Below are 17,140 nucleotides of genomic sequence, written 5' to 3'. Positions count from 1 at the left end.
ACACATAAATGTGTGTGCACACAGACACACAAACACACACGCACACACATACAACGCTGATATAAAATTGGAAACAGACTCTATACAAAACTTTGTTTAATTCAACAATATATTATTGTTGACTCATCGGTAATGAAACCAACTGTATACATGAGGATGAGTATTTGATTCTTGGCCTCGATCAGTGGGTTGCCGTGAGCTATGCTGCAAGTCTGTAGGTTGCAGACTTGGCTCAGATCTGGCACTTCTGTGGCTGTGGGATAGGCTGGCAGTTGCAGCTCCAATTCGATCCTTAGCCCGGGAACTTCCATATGCCATGGATGTGGCCCTAAAAAGACCCCCCGTCAAAAAAAACCCCCATAAAAAACCCCAATATAATATAAACATATTTTCACCTTAATAAATACTGCCAAGACATTATTTTTAATGAGGGCATTGTATTCCCAGATATGAACCTAACCTAAGTTGTTCAGCAAATTCCCTAATGTTGGACCTTGGATGGTTTCTAGTATTTTAGCATCATAAGCTAGGCTACACCACACATTGTGCTAGATTTTCTTTCTTTCTTTCTTTTTTTTTTGGCTGCACTCGAGGCACATGGAAGTTCCCAGGCCAGGGATCGAACTCACCTCGTCACTGTAGCCTGCACCGCAGTTGCAGCCTGTGCTACCGCTGCAGCACCAATCAGATCCTTAACCTGCCGCGCCACATGGGAACTTCCTGTGCGAGAGAGTTCTATCAGCCCATGTCCATCCTCCCCTCTGTCCACCATGCTGCTTGCTTCAGGAAGCTGGCTTCTGCAAGACCACATCACTGGCCTTCCTTTCTCTCTGGCTTCCTATGGCTTTGATCACTGGCAGGCACCAGCAAGAAATCAGATCAGAGAAAAAAAGGGAGATAAGCGTGTTTATTTCCTCGGCTCCCTCCCTGACGCACTACTAGTTGGCAGTGTCCTCGCTCCTGAGAACTAGAAGGCATCTGGTGGGAGGTTCCGTGGTGTGGCGCTCTCCCCAGGTTCCTGTCACGGGCCTCCCTTTGCACCTTCATGCTTAAGGCAGGGGGGTGTCCTTCTCCCGCCTGCCCAACTGCTCCACTGACCTCTGCTGGTTTCTCTGAACCTGGCCCACAGTTTTGTCAATAGCTTCTGCATGAAATTCTCACTTACCCAGTTTTAAGTGTGCCCTCTGTTTCTTGCGTGGACCCTAAAAAACATAAACAATTCTGTAAGTGAATCCCTCTACATATATTTATTATGAATGAATACTAGATGAATTGAGATGAATTTCTGAAACTGGAATTATTCAATCAAAGCGATGTGTATATTTTTCTCTTCTTTTTGGCTTTTTAGGGCCACACTCATGGCTGGGGGTTGAATTGGAGCTGCAGCTGCCAGCCTACACTGCAGCCACAGCCACTTGGGATCCGAGCCACGTCTACGACTGAATGCCGCAGTTCACAGCCATGAAACTGAGTGAGGCCAGGGATGGAGCCCACATCTTCATGGACACTATGTTGGGTTCTTAACCCACTGAGCCACAATGGGAACTCCCAAATCCATTGTAGCTGTGGCCGTGGCATAGGCTCCAACCCCTAGCCTGCGAACTTTCCTATGCTGTGGGCGTGGGTCCCCCCCACCGCAAAAAAAAAGGATGTGTATTTTTAAGACCTCTTATGATATGACCAACTTGTCTTCCAATGGACTCTTCCTCCAGCGGCGCCCATCAGTGGCGGCCTTCAGGCCCCGTATCCACCTGGTTATTATAACCTATCTTGGGCTGTGTTTGTCAGCATTTCTATCATCTAGAGGTCATCTCATCCTTGTAAGTGTGTCAGAGGGGAGACTACTTACCCATCATTGCAGTCTATTTGTCTTGGCTGTTCCTGTATAACTTTCTCTGCTTTCCTCTGCTAGACCCATTAAACCGACTCACTCACCCACATTTGGCCTTTACGTACTCATTAAAATCTACCTGACCTCATCTTACCCATTTGCATGGGGCCATCTCCTCCCCCACGCTCTGTCCGTGGGGAAATTGTTTTCGTGTCCCCTTTCTTTGCAGAACCTTGTCACTCTTTGGATTTCAGTGAAGTTGACTGACTTGTGACCACAGCTCTCTCTGGGGCTCAATAAGAGTAATGCTTTTATGCATTATCTGGCTTTTTCTCGTAACGACCTGCGTCATGCGGTGAAGTGCAACTCCCCGGTGAAAGTTTTAAAACGTTAGTGAAATCTTAAGGATCTTTTTATAAAAATAAATTATGAAATTATTCAACACCACCTCCAGTGTGCATGTAATTGCTAATGGAAGGAATGAATACCTTACCTCTTGCATGTGACGTGGAAAACTGCTTGTAAAAATATGAATTGCTTAATAGTGCAAAATGCTCCCCCCACCCCTGTGCGCAAATACTGTCTAATGCGTGAGCACCTCCGGAACAACTGATTAGAACACAAAAGGAGAGAAAATGGACGCTGGAAGCTACTGGGGAAAACGATTTCGTTTTGTCAGATTCTCTTGCATCCACACTATGGGAAAGGTAGGACTTGCCAAGTTCATTTTGGTTTTGCTCACCTGCATGTTGGCACCAGTAAAATCCTGTGCAAAGTCTAACATCCTATCTGTTTCCAATATTGGTGGTGAAACTCACAGACCTGCCCAGCACTCAGAACCCATCACTTTTTGGAGCTCCTATTGTGGCTCAGCGGTAACGAACCCAACTAGTATCCGTGAGCCCACCGGTTGGATCTGTGGCCTCCCTCAGTAGGTTAAGGATCTGGCATTGCTGTGAGCTGTGGTGTGGATCACAGACTCAGCTCGGATCTGGTGTTGCTGTGGCTGTGGTATAGGCTGGCAGAAGCTCTGATTCAACACCTAGTCTGGGGATTTTCATATGCCATCAGTGCTGCCCTAAAAAGCAAAAAAGCAAAAAAAAAAAAAAAAAAAGAACCCACACTTTCTGTGTTGAGGACAGAGCATAAGCGATGTGGAGAAACATCTCTAATGATGTAAATGATGAGCAGAGAGAAGCAGAGGCCCATAGCAGGACCCCTCTTGCCCAGGTTTAAGGGCAGCGTTGATCTAACTCATCTCCATTTTGTTGAAGAGTTAAAGGACTTAGAAGAGTATTTGTCACACAAGAAATGAATGGAAGTTGTTATAATTATCACTACTTCTCTCTCTCTTTTTTTTTTTTTTTTTGTCTTTTTGTCTTTTTAGAGCCACACCCCCAGCATATGGAGGTTCCCAGGCTAGGGGGCTCAATCAGAGCTGTAGCCTCCAGCCTACGCCACAGTCACAGCAACGCAGGATCTGAGCAGCCTCTGTGACCTACACCACAGCTCACAGCAACACCGGATCCTTAACCCACGGAGCAAGGCCAGGGATGGAACCCCTGTCCTCATGGATACTAGTCAGGTTCATTACTGCTGAGCCACAATGGGAACTCCACTATTTCTCATTATTGATTAGACATATTTGCTTTATGTATCTTCTGGATATTGATTTTGGACCCTATGGCCTTTTATTTGGATTCCTAGTTCCAAAGTAGTTCTTTTTTGGTATTACTTTAATCTACCCCTTCTTGGTTGCCAAAACATTCTTGGTTATTAAAGTTCAATAATTTAAAATATTTATTCACATTTCTTGTTTTAAATGATGATATTTGACTCCCAAAGCAATAGAAATTAGAGCAAAAATAAACCCATGGGACCTCATCAAACTGAAAAGCTTTTGCACAGCAAAGGAAACCAAAAAGAAAACAAAAAGACAACTTTCAGAATGGGAGAAAATAGTTTCAAATGATGCAACCGACAAGGGCTTAATCTCTAGAATATATAAACAACTTATACAACCCAACAGCAAAAAAGCCAATCAATCAATGGAAAAATGGGCAAAACACCTGAATAGACATTTCTCCAAAGAAGATATACAAATGGCCAGCAAAAACATAAAAAAATGCTCCACATCGCTGATTATAAGAGAAATGCAAATCAAAACTACCATGAGATACCACCTCACACCAGTCAGAATGGCCATCATTAATAAATCCACAAATAACAAATGTTGGAGGGGTTGTGGAGAAAAGGGAACCCTCCTTCACTGCTGGTGGGAATGTCAACTGGTACAGCCACTATGGAGAACAGTTTGGAGATACCTTAGAAATCTATACATAGAACTTCCATATGACCCCGCAATCCCACTCTTGGGCATCTATCCGGACAAAGCTCTACTTAAAAGAGACACATGCACCCGCATGTTCATTGCAGCACTATTCACAATAGCCAGGACATGGAAACAACCCAAATGTCCATCAACAGATGATTGGATTCGGAAGAGGTGGTATATATACACAATGGAATACTACTCAGCCATAAAAAAGAATGACATAATGCCATTTGCAGCAACATGGATGGAACTAGAGAATCTCATACTGAGTGAATTGAGCCAGAAAGACAAAGACAAACACCATATGATATCACTTATAACTGGAATCTAATATCCAGCACAAATGAACATCTCCTCAGAAAAGAAAATCATGGACTTGGAGAAGAGACTTGTGGCTGCCTGATGGGAGAGGGAGGGAGTGGGAGGGATGGGGAGCTTGGGCTCATCAGACACAATTTAGAATAGATTTACAAGGAGATCCTGCTGAGTAGCATTGAGAACTTTGTCTAGATATTCATGTTGCAACAGAAGAAAGGGTGGGGGAAAAAATGTAATTGTGATGTATACATGTAAGGATAACTTGACCCCCTTGCTGTACAGTGGGAAAATAAAAAAAAATTAAATTAAAAAAATGATGATATTTGACAGAATCTTTGGTATATTTTTGACCTTAAGGTTGAGGGTTTTTTTTGTTTCTGATTCTAGGAATCGCTCCTGTATTACCACTCTGATTAAGCTGCTAGGTTGGCACTTCCTCAGAGATTCTTTTTAATCTACAGTTGTATTTCTGGGTTCTGTTACCCAGGTCAATAATTTTGCTGGTAATACTATAACTCTCTTACTCAACCCTTCCCTGGAATGAATTTGATTTTTCAATTAATCTTTGGCATTGCCGATTGGCTATACTACAGATTTAATTATATAGTTATATACTTTTACTAAGCTTAAAACAATTAAGTATTATCTTAATTTGTATAGTACTTACAAACATATTAAAATCATCTTCGGAGTTCCCATCTTGGCACAGCGGAAACGAATCTGACTAGGAACCATGAGGTTGTAGGTTCGATCCCTGGCCCCACTCAGTGCATTAAGGATCTGGTGTGGCCATGAGCTGGGTGTAGGTCACAGATGCGGCTCGGATCCTGAGTTGCTGTGGCTGTGGTGTAGGCAGGCAGCTACAGCCTGAGTAGACCCCTAGCCTGGGAACCTCCATATGCCGTGGGTGTGGCCCTAAAAAGACAAAAGACAAAATAAATAATAAATAATACAAAAAAATAATTTTCATCCTCATCTGTTTTTCCTCTAGTATTATTCCTCTAGTAGATTCCCAAGTAGATTTACTATTCTGCTTGGAATTTGTACTTCTACCATTGGTTTTGCTTTCTCTGCACGGTAACTTTTTTTTGTTCTCAGGCTGTTTTCTCCCTTTCCTCATTCTTTGAGTGTTTTTCTACTGATTTTTTGATGTTAAAGTTTTTGTTTCAGATGCCTATGGGTATTTTAGAGGACTTTGTCAGTTTCAGTAGATATTACCTTAGAAAGAAGCTCAAAAAAGGTAAATTTATGTTTGGGGCATCCACCATGTTAGAAAACTTCAATTTACATCAACAACCTTTTTTTTTTTTTTTTTTGTCTTTTCTTTAGGGCTGCAGCCACAGCACACGCATGTCCCCAGGCTAGAGGTCGAATCAGAGCTGCAGCTGCCAGCCTATGCCACAGCCACAGCAACACCAGATCTGAGCTGTGTCTGTGACCTACACTGCAGCTCTTGGCAACACAGGATCCGTAACCCTCTGAGCAGGGCCAGGAATTGAACCCACATCCTCATGTGTACTAGTCAGGTTTGTTATTGCTGAGCTACAACAGGGACTCCAATGTGAATAACCTTTGAGATAAAAAATATATATGTAATTATTAACATAATGACATAATTATATCAGTGTCTTTACCTATCATATTTTTTTCTGCGCCTGTGGCATGTAGAAGTTCCTAGATGAGGGATCAAAACCACATCACAGCAGTGACAACACCAGATCCTTAACCCACCGAGCCACAGGGGAACTCCTAAAATCTTTCATTTAAATGAAACATGAGCCAAGAAGCAAAGCTTAGCAGTTAACTTCATTTTAATGAGGAAAATATTTAGGAAAATGTTTTTAGTTCTTTTCCTCTTAAGAACAGTCTTAGTTTCCTCAATAGGGTAGCAAATAAGACCTGGCACCTTGCGCCACCTACTTGTGCAGAATTCCTTCCCTGCCGAGAACTTCTACCAGTACTTGGTCAAATATCAGAGTGATTTTCATTAAATTATGGAAGGAAAATCATTGGGATAAATCTCTGGGTCCTATGTGTGAACATCCAGCTTATCACGCTTGGTAAACAGTGACTGCCAACACTGCTAGAACTTTGTTCTGCTTTTTTTTTCTTTCCAGGTTTGTGTCATTAAAATTGCCTTCTTGAGTTTACCAAAAGTAATGCCTGTAATTAATTTTTTAAATCATATAGATCATAAAGAAATTGAATCAATAATTTAAAAACTCAGAGTTCCCGTCATGGCTCAGTGGTTAACAAACAAGACTAGTATCTATGAGGACGAGGGTTCCACCCCTAGCCTTGTTCAGTGGGTTAAGGATCTGGTGTTGCCATGAGCTGTGGTGTACGTGGCAGACACGGCTTGGATCCTGTGTTGCTGTGGCTGTGGTGGAGGCTGGCAGCTACAGCTCCGATTCGACCCCTCGCCTGGGAACCTCCCTATGCCACAGGTGCGGCCCTAAAAAGACAAAAGACAATAATAATAATAATAATTTTAAAAACTTCCCAAACAGAAAGCAACAGGCCCAGGCAGGTTCATGGGTGATTTTTACCAAAAATTTAAGAAAGAAACTGTACCAATTCTCTACCATCTTTTTCAGAGAATAGAAGCAGAAGGAATAATCCCTAACTCATTCTATGAGCCCAACATTATCCTAATACCAAAACCAGATAAAAACATGATAAGAGGGGAGTTCCCGTTGTGGCGCAGTGGTTAACGAATCCGACTAGGAACCATGAGGTTGCGGGTTCGGTCCCTGCCCTTGCTCAGTGGGTTAACAATCCGGCATTGCCGTGAGCTGTGGTATAGGCTGCAGACTCGGCTCATCCCGCGTTGCTGTGGCTCTGGCGTAGGCCGGTGGCTACAGCTCCGACTGGACCCCTAGCCTGGGAACCTCCATATGCTGCGGGAGTAGCCCAAAGAAATAGCAAAAAGACAAAACAAAAAAAAAAAAAGATGAGAAAAGAGCCCACGAGCATAGTCTTGTGAGCATCTCTCTCATGAACACAGATGCAAAAGTGCTCAACAAAATATTCACAAATTGAACCCCAAACAGTCTGAAAAGAATTATACACCATGACCAAGTGGGATTTAATCACAGATATGCAAGGCTGCGTCAACTTTTAAACATCAGTGAGTGTAATCCAACACATTGACAGACTGAAAGAGAAAAATCACATGATTATATCAATAGATGCACAAGAAGCACTCGACAAAATCCAACCAACAGTGTTAAAAACTCTCAGTAAACTAGAAGTAGAGGGAAATGTCTCCACTTTATAAAAATCGTCTATAAAAAACCTACAGCTAACATCATACTTAACAATGAGAAACTCCAAGTTTTAAGACAAGGCTGTCCTCTTCTCAGCATTTCTTTTTAACATCAAGCCAAAGTCCCCACTAACGCAATAAGATAAGATAAGGGTGGTATAGCCACCTTGGAAGAGTTTGGTGGTTTCTTATAAAGCTAAACATTCTCTTACCATGTGACTCAGCAATCATATTCCTTGGTATTTACCCAAAGAACTGAAAAACTTAGGTCCACACAAAAATCTTCACAGGCACATCACACTTTTGTTCATAATTGTCAAAACCTGGAGGCAACTGAGATGTCCTTCAGGAGGTGAACGAATAAACTGAGGTACATTCAGGCAATAAAGTATTATTCAGCACTAAAAAGAAATGAGCCCCCAAAAGACATGGAGGAAAGAAATGCATGTTACTAAGTGAAAGAAGCCAATCTAAAAAGACTACCTAGGAGTTCCCGTCGTGGCCCAGTAGTTAACGAATCCGACTAGGAACCATGAGGTTGCAGGTTCGATCCCTGGCCCTGCTCTGTGGGTTGATGATCCGGCGTTGCCGTGAGCTGTGGTGTAGATTGCAGATGCGGCTCGGATCCCGCGTTGCTGTGGCTCTGGCGTAGGCCGGTGGCTACAGCTCCGATTGGACCCCTAGCCTGGGAACCTCCATATGCTGCAGGAACAGCCCAAGAAATGGCAGAAAGACAAAAAATAATAATAATAATAAATAAATAAAATAAAAAATAAAAAGACTACCTACTAAAAAAATTTTTTTTAGTAAATAAAATAAATAAAAAGACTACGTACTGTATAATTCCAACTATATGACATTCTGGAAAAAGGAAAACTATGGAAACAATAAAAAGATCAGTGTTTGTCAAGTAGAGGAGGGGAGATGACAGGCAGAGCACAGAGGTTTTTAAGGTGGTAAAAATACTCTATGATATTATAACGATGGACACATGTCATTATACATTATCCAAACCTACAGAATATGCAACACAAAGAGGGAACCCTAAGGTAAACTACGGACTTTGGGTGATAAGGATGTGTCAAAGCAGGTTTATCCTTGCTAAATAGTATGCCATTCTGGTGAGTGATGCTGATAATGGGAGAGGTTCTGTATTTGTGGAAGCAGAGGGTACATGAGAGATCTCTGTACCTTCCTGTCAATTTTGTTATAAACCTAAAACTGCTCTAAAACAATCAAGAGTACGAAAATGCAGCAAATAATAAATGCCCGCCAAGAGCACTGGGCTTAAATAAATGGTATATAAAAGTATAATGCAGCGATCAAATACAATTGTGAATGCTTTCACTTATGTGGGAAAATATCAATGGAGAAGAGCATAATATAAAATTACATTTAGGGAGTTCCCATCATGGCTCAGTGGTTAAGGAATCTGCCTAGGAAGCATGAGGTTGCACGTTCGATCCCTTGCCTTGCTCAGTGGGTTAAGGATCCGGCGTTGCTGTGAGCTGTGTTGTAGGTCGCAGACTCGGCTCAGATCTGGCATTGCTGGGACTCTGGCGTAGGTCGGTGGCTACAGCTCCCATTAGACCCCGAGGCTGGGAACCTCCATATGCCACGGGTGCGGGCTTAGAGAAAGGCAAAAAAATAAATAGATAAACAAAATTACATTTATAGTATACTCTCAATATTTAAGAATTGTACATGAAAAAAGATTGAAAAATATCTCAAGTTATTAATACTGATTGTCTCTACCCGGTGGTTTTATGGGTGATTACGTCTTCCTTCTTAATGCTTAATTACTATACTCTCCAAAATTTCCACAATGATATATTATTATATTAAAAAAAAACTTCTAGAAAAACATCTCTAAATAATAATAGAGTAATTTAAGGATATAATAATATATTCTTTTAAAATTAATAAGGAAGGTGAAATGATAAGTGTGCTAACTAACCTTATGTGATAAACACTTTGCAATGTATACCTTAAACTTATACAATGCTAGTAGTTACATCTCAGTAAAGCTGGAAAAATATTTAGTAAAATTATAATAACTTTACAAATCAATTTACTGAAACTTAAAACAGAACGTAGAACAAAATTTATATTTTGAGAATATAGCAATAAAAAGGAAATGACTACATATATATATAACATAAATGAATTTTATTTATATTTAGATGCATACACATAAAAGTTACCAAATATGAAAAAAAACATTAAAAGAATATATGCTATTATCAAACAGAGCTTATTCAAGAATTTAAGTTTTTTTAATATTATGAAAACCATGAATATACTCATATTAAGTGATTTAAATGATTTAAATTACATGATTATATCAAAAGATACCAATTCCTACCAAAAGCTTCCAACAACCAAGAATAGCAGATATTATTGCCCTTAGTATAGTAGAGAATATTTGTTTAAAACCAATAACTAACTTCATATTTAATGAAGAAATACCCACAAATTTTTTTCTCCCAATTTTAACACCAAGACATAATAGAAATACATGAGAGAACAAATATTTTTGCAGCTATGATTTTATATTTAAAAAACTCAAACACGCCACCTAATACTGTTAGAACAAAGATAATTCACCTAAACACAGATAATATGGAAACGCAACAGCATAATGATAGAGATTCCCATAGTGAGTAGCAATACAGACACATTTAGCCAAGAAAGAATTTACGTAATAAGGGACATCTAACACCTTGACAAAAACATGAAAAAATTATAATGAAAGAAATCAAGAGATACAGCATGAATGAAGAGACTTGATTCCTTAATGAAAAGGATTAGTAACATAAACGTGTCTTAAAGATTTAATTTTAGACCTAGGCAATTCAAGTTGAAGCATCAAAAGGATGTTTACATTATATAACGCATTCCTTAGGGAAAAAGTTTTTTGTGTTTTGTGAGTTTTTTTGGTCATTTTTGGCCATTTTGCAGCACATGGAGCTCCTGGGCCAGGGATCATATTGGAGCCACAGCTGTGACCTAAGCTGCAGCTGCGGCAAGGCTGAATCCTTAACCCACTGTATTGGTCCAGGCATCAAGCCCATGCCCCCGTGGCTCCCAAGACGCCACCAATCCTGTTTCGCCACACAGAAGCTCCAAAAAGATTTTTTTTTTTTTTTTTTTTTTTTGGTTTTTGGGAGTTTTTGGCCACACCCATACATAGCACACGAAAGTTCCCAGGGCCAGGGATGGAACCCACACCACAGCAGCAACCCGAGCCACAACAGTGACAACACAGGATCCTTTACCCACTGAGCCACCAGGGAACTCCAAAAAGATTTTTGGATATTATAATTTTAAAAATAGGAGTTCCCATCGTGGCTCAGTGGTTAACGAATCCAACTAGGAACCATGAGGTTGCAGGTTCGATCCCTGGCCTCCCTCAGTGGGTTAAGATCTGGTGATGCCATAAGCTGTGGTGTAGGTTGCAGATGCAGCTCGGATCCAGGGTTGCTGTGGCTCTGGCGTAGGCCGGCGGCTACAGCTCCGATTTGACCCCTAGCCTGGGAACCTCCATATGCCGCGGGTGCAGCCCTAAAAAGACCTCCCAAAAAATATGTATATATATATATACAGGGAGAAGATTTAAAATATATACGTGGGGAGAAAAACAATCGGTGAAGAGAAACATGATACTGATACAACAGATTCAAACGCAGCGTTTAATTCATTATACAGCAAAAAATACTTAACTCTCAGGTGTTGTAATTACCAAGAAGAATAAATAATGTTTTTGCTCAAAGCCAGGGAATCCCAACACACAGCACTGAAAGCGATGTAGTTAAGTGCCAGAGCTGTGGGAACCCTAAGACAGCCACTTCTCTTGGGGTCAGGAAAGGCTAACCTGGCTTTTGAAAGAATCTCATTTCACCAGGTTTTGAGGCAGAAGGAGGGAGAGAGTGACACTGAGAGGGAACATCATTTACAAACAGTCACAAGATAAAACTGGCACATTCTAAAAACCACAAGTAGGCCAGTACACACAACATCAGTCTACAATTTAAAAATGCAGAAGTCAGAGTTCCCGTCATGGCTCAGTGGTTAATGAATCCGACTAGGAACCATGAGGTCGTGGGTTCGATCCCTGGCCTCACTCAGTGGGTTAAGGCTCTGGCGTTGCCGTGAGCTGTGGTGTACCTCGCAGAGGCGGCTCGGATCTGGCGTTGCTGTGGCTGTGGCGTAGGCCGGTGGCTACAGCCCCAATTGGACCCCTAGCCTGCGAATTTCCATATGCCATGGGTGAGGCCCTAGAAAAGGCAAAAAGACAAAAAATAAATAAATAAAAAATAAAAATGCAAAAGTTAATTTTTAAAAATCAGAAAATATCTCATAAAAATCTGGATCTCTGGCTTCTTTTGACAAATGGGACAACAGGTCCAAACGGGCCAGGATTCCCACATGGAAATAAGAGGGAGTTGTCCCTTTCGTGTGGGACAATTTGCCACTGTGCTTCCTCTCTTTCCCGTTCCTTTTACACGCAGCTCCCTTTAACCTTTAACTCACTTCTGACCCCTGTAGGGATGTGAGTTTAGGACGCCCAGTCTCTATGAAGGGGACTAACGAAGGTTATAGCAGGAAAAACGCAAGGCAATTAGGTCTGCATTTCAAAAGGCCAACCAGGCAGCAGAGGGAGAGAAGGATGGTAAGGAGCTCAATAACATCCGCAAAAACCTATTCCATTACAAATTACAATGGGGGGAGTTCCTGTCATGGTGCAGTGGTTAACGAATCTGACCAGGAGCCATGAGGTTGCGGGTTTGATCCCTGGCCTCGATCAGTGGGTCGAGGATCCAGTGTTGCCTTGAGCTGTGGTGTAGGTCGAAGACGCGGCTCAGATCCCGCATTGCTGTGGCTGTGGTGTAGACCGGCGGCTACAGCTCTGATTCGACCCCTAGCCTGGGAACCTCCATATGCCTCGGGAGTGGCCCAAGAACTGGCAAAAAGACAAAATAAATAAATTAATTAATTAAATTAAATTAAATTAAAATAAAAATTACAACGGGGCTGTTGGGGGGGTGGGAGGGATGGACTGGCGATCCGGGATGGGCATGTGCACACTGAGGGATATGGAGTGACTGGCCAACAGGGAACTCTGCCCAGTGTTCTGTGACAATCCATGTGGGAAAGGAACCTGAGAGAGAAGGGATATGTGTCTGTGTCTGACTGGGTCACTGTGCTGTACAGTAGAAATGATCACAGCCTTGTAAATTAACTATATTTCCATAACACTTTCCAAATTTACAGTTGCGGCTGCCATTGTTGAAGTGGAGCAGCTGGTCACCTCGCACCTCCTACAAACATACTCTCGGAGGCACGACTTGGAAACCACTGAGTTATGCATCTGTGACATAAATGCAAGAGGTGATAAGGGTTTGGAAAAAAGACAGTGGGTTGGGGATGGAAAGGAAGGGGGAGAGAAGGTTAAAAATTTGTTTTTTTTTTTTTTTTTGGTCTTTTTTTGCCATTTCTTGGGCTGCTCCCGCAGCATATAGAGGTTCCCAGGCTAGGGGTCGAATCAGAGCTGTAGCTGCCAGTCTACGCCAGAGCCACAGCAACACCAGATCCGAGCTGTGTCTGCGACCTACACTATAGCTCACGGCAATGCCGGATCGTTAACCCACTGAGCAAGGGCAGGGATCAAACTCGCAACCTCATGGTTCCTAGTCGGATAGGTTAACCACTGCACCATGATGGGAACTCCTGATTTTTTTTTTTTTTTTTTTTTGGCCACTCCCATGGCGTACGGAAATTCGCAGGTAGGGACTGAACCCATGCCACAGCAGGGACCTGGGCCACAGCAGTGACAACATCGGATCCTTAATCCACTGAGCCACCAGGGAACTCCTGAGAGATTTTTAAGGTGGAAAATTTTCTAACATGGGGTAACCAATCTGACAGAGGGAATAAGGAGAAAGAACACAGGACAATCTGCAGGATTTGGGCGTAAGTCATCAGGTAATGACCCTCCAAAATAAAGAACAAAAGGAGGAAGAAATCTGGAGGAAAGTCAGTCATTCACTTTGGAGTATGTTGAATTCATGGAGCCTAGAGATGCACAATTTCATCTCAGAAGCCCTGATAGATTGCCAAAGAAAACGCTAACCTGATAATTCTCTACTGGCTGAGTCATCAGATTAAAATAAATAAGAGAGAGAGGTACAATTACATCAAATGTTTCTATAGGATGAAAAGCAGCAGAACTAAGATTAAAATGAAATATTATAGAACTGAATAAAATATTGTAACCAAGATGATAGAGGGTCAATAACTTCATATATAAAAGCATAATTACAGGAGTTTCCACAGTGGCACAGTGGGTTAATGATCCGGCTTGTTTCTGTGGCAGCACTGGTTTGATCCCCAAACTGGTAGTGGGTTAAAAGGGCCAGCATTGCTACAGCTGCGGCTCAGATTCAATCCCTAGCCTGGGAACTTTCATATGCCTTGGGTATGGCCATTAAAAAAAAGGATACTTTAGAAGATCTATAAAAAGAATACAATAATGTAAAAGGCTACCAAGTCTTTTAATGTAAAGAATATGCATTTTTAAACTACACTGTTTCCATTAAGGATTTAATATGGATTATAAAAGAAATATAATAGTAAAAGAATAAAAATGAACGTAATAATAATAATGAATGTAAACATAAATTAAAAAAAAATAGCACCAGGAGAAATTATAACTAGGAGAAAAAAAACAAGACAGGCAGAACATAAGAGCTTTCAGAAATACTGTTGTTGACAATCAAAATGAAGAGATTAACCTAAGCCGCATGACTCTTTTTGTCCATCAGGAGAAAAGAGCAATTTCTCACTTTATAAAGGACATTTCTGCACACCTCCTCCAATAGAAATGTTTCATAATTTAAATTTTTCTAAATTAGGTAATTTAGCTTAATGAAAACTCACAACTTTGGCCCTGTTTCTCCAATGTTCTGTTATTGCTGGACAGTTAAATTAAAAAAAACAAAAAAACAAAAAACTTTACACGCCAACATTTGAGGCTATTACTGCAGCAAACACAGGAAAGAATCTCAAAAATCTGCTTCTCTGTGGTACCCCTTGATGAAAACAAAGAACTAAACAGCAGCTACAACTAGATAGACAGCTGGGTGCACGGGGGCAGAGAGAAGGGAGGGATGGGTCGGTATGAACCGGGTGAGGTATGCAGACTTCCGATGGCCCATCCTGATCACAGGAAGAACGGATATAACTGAGAGGGATGGATGAGCTACGCAGCCTTCACACGACCCCATCTGAGCTTTGGTAGAAGGGGAATAAGGAAGAGAGACTAGACAGAGGGAGGTAGAACTCTCTGGGGAGCACCCGAAAGTTACACCCTCTGCGGTGTTGGCTGAGGATGGATCCACTAGAGCTGGATCTCATGCCATAGACAGGTGACACCCTTTTATGAAAATCAAGGAGCCTAATTAAAGGTCAACTCATATCCGCAGAGAGGACGGCCCCAGCAATAAAGGGCCTCCACAAACTGTACAAAATAGACACAGAGACAACAAAGAAAAATATTTACGTGCATATTTTTAAAGAAGAGAAAAATCACAAGACCGTATCATTCAGCAACTATAAGTGAAACAAGGTAAGGAATGGCTTTAAAAATTCAATACAGTGGAGGTTTTAAGAAAAGGGTTACACTCAAAGTTTGTCAGAAAGAATTAAAAGAGCCCAGAATAAGGGAAATGTTTAAGTAAACTACAATATATTAGTGTATGTGTGATTAAAATAATTATGCACGATAAACGTGAACATATGGAGAGATGCTCATGGACCATAAAGCAAAACAAATGCAGCATAATGCGTATGTATTCTATGAATAGCACAGGGTAAACCGAGCGTCTTGGCGGATAGAAAAGCCCTTGGCTGGGTCCCAGAACCAGTCGGCAGGGTCTTGCCTCTTTAAGAGCTGGGGGCAGCCAGCCTGGGGAAGGCCGTCGGGGGCTGGAGGTTTGCCCAGGGCCAACTCCACCTGCGCTCAGGCTTTACCCTCTCTCTGCCTGCTCAACATCCCACCTCATCCCCAGCCAACCATCCCCAGTCTTACCCCCAGCCTGGCACCTTCTACTGCTCCATCCTCTTCAATTCTCACAACAACCTGTGAGGTAGGTATAATTATGGCTATTATTCATAAACAATTAAAGACATGAATGGTTACAAAATAAAGCTCAGCGGAAGCTTGGTTTTCAGACCTTCCCACTGGACAAGTTGCTTCTTATTCCACTGACGTCCTTTAAGGTTTACCTGCATCGGGCTTCTTGGCCGAATCGGCAGGGACAGAGACCAGGGGACTGGTTTCTGCAGCCCCAGTTCTGTGGAGTCCTCGTGTCTCCAGGCCCTGGGAATGCTCAGCAGAAGAAGCTGAATTATCTAAAAAGAAGAAGAAAGAGATGAGGTGTCCTAAGAGAGCCCTTCATCATTCTAAATTTCTTTTTAGGCGTTCCCGTCGTGGCTCAGCAGAAGCAAACCTGACTAGCATCCATAAGGACGCAGGTTTGATCCCTGCTCTCGCTCAGTGGGTTAAGAATCTGGTGTTGCCGTGAGCTGTTCCGTAGGTCGCAGATGCAGCTCGGATCTGGCGTTGCTGTGGCTGTGGTGTAGGCCAGCGCCTACAGCTCCGATTTGACTCCTCGCTTGGAAATCTCCATATGCCACGGGTGTGGCCCTAAAAGACAAAATACATACATACATACATATGTAAATACATTTCTTTTTATGTTGGGAGCATCAGCCCAGCTTATTGGATCGATCTCAGATAAAATTCCCAGTACTCTGGATGTGGAGAGTTTGTGTCTTCTGGATTAATATATATATTAATATATATGTATATAATAACACATATAAAATGTATAATAAGCATGTATATTATATATAATAACGTGTAAGTATATATATTATACTTACGTATCTCAATAGCAAGTAGAAAGTCACATTTCTTTTTTTTTTTTTTTTTTGTCTTTTGTTGTTGTTGTTGTTGCTATTTCTTGGGCCGCTCCCGCGGCATATGGAGGTTCCCAGGCTAGGGGCTGAATCGGAGCTGTAGCCACCGGCCTACGCCAGAGCCACAGCAACTCGGGATCCGAGCTGCGTCTGCAACCTACACCACAGCTCACGGCAACGCCGGATCGTTAACCCACTGAGCAAGGGCAGGGACCGAACCCGCAACCTCATGGTTCCTAGTCGGATTCGTTAACCACTGCGCCACGACGGGAACTCCCGAAAGTCACATTTCATAGCTAGGAGAGACCCACTAAACAGGACCAGGTGAAGAAAATGACAGGCCCCAGTCATCATACAGAGTAGAAGGTCCCTGCCACCCTTCAGGGACACCCCTAAACAGCCTCTG

The 17,140-nt window shown here is 42.0% G+C and overlaps 1 protein-coding gene across 3 annotated transcripts in view; it reads right to left on the bottom strand.

Annotated features, from left to right (window-relative positions):
- Window positions 1-553: 553 nt before the first annotated feature.
- Window positions 554-17,140, bottom strand: part of ZC3HAV1L (zinc finger CCCH-type containing, antiviral 1 like) — a 32,625-nt gene continuing 16,038 nt past the window's right edge. Inside the window, exons 4-6 of one of the 3 annotated variants that reach the window (XM_085005360.1) lie at window positions 16,039-16,164; window positions 1,166-1,202; window positions 554-853 (exon numbers count right to left, since the gene is read on the bottom strand). In XM_085005360.1, coding sequence (XP_084861486.1) covers window positions 811-853; window positions 1,166-1,202; window positions 16,039-16,164 — 206 coding nt within the window. In that variant the 3' untranslated portion in view covers window positions 554-810. The other 2 variants (XM_021079067.2, XM_085005361.1) reach the window with 2 other exon arrangements.

Source organism: Sus scrofa, chromosome 18, assembly GCF_054392235.1.
Source record: "Sus scrofa isolate SSC_HxYL_T2T_F1_AM1 chromosome 18, Sscrofa_HxYL_maternal_Yorkshire_Landrace_v2.0, whole genome shotgun sequence".
Classification (NCBI taxonomy): domain Eukaryota; kingdom Metazoa; phylum Chordata; class Mammalia; order Artiodactyla; family Suidae; genus Sus; species Sus scrofa.
Note: the sequence above shows the minus strand (reverse complement) of the source record. Positions and strands in the feature narration are given on the sequence as shown.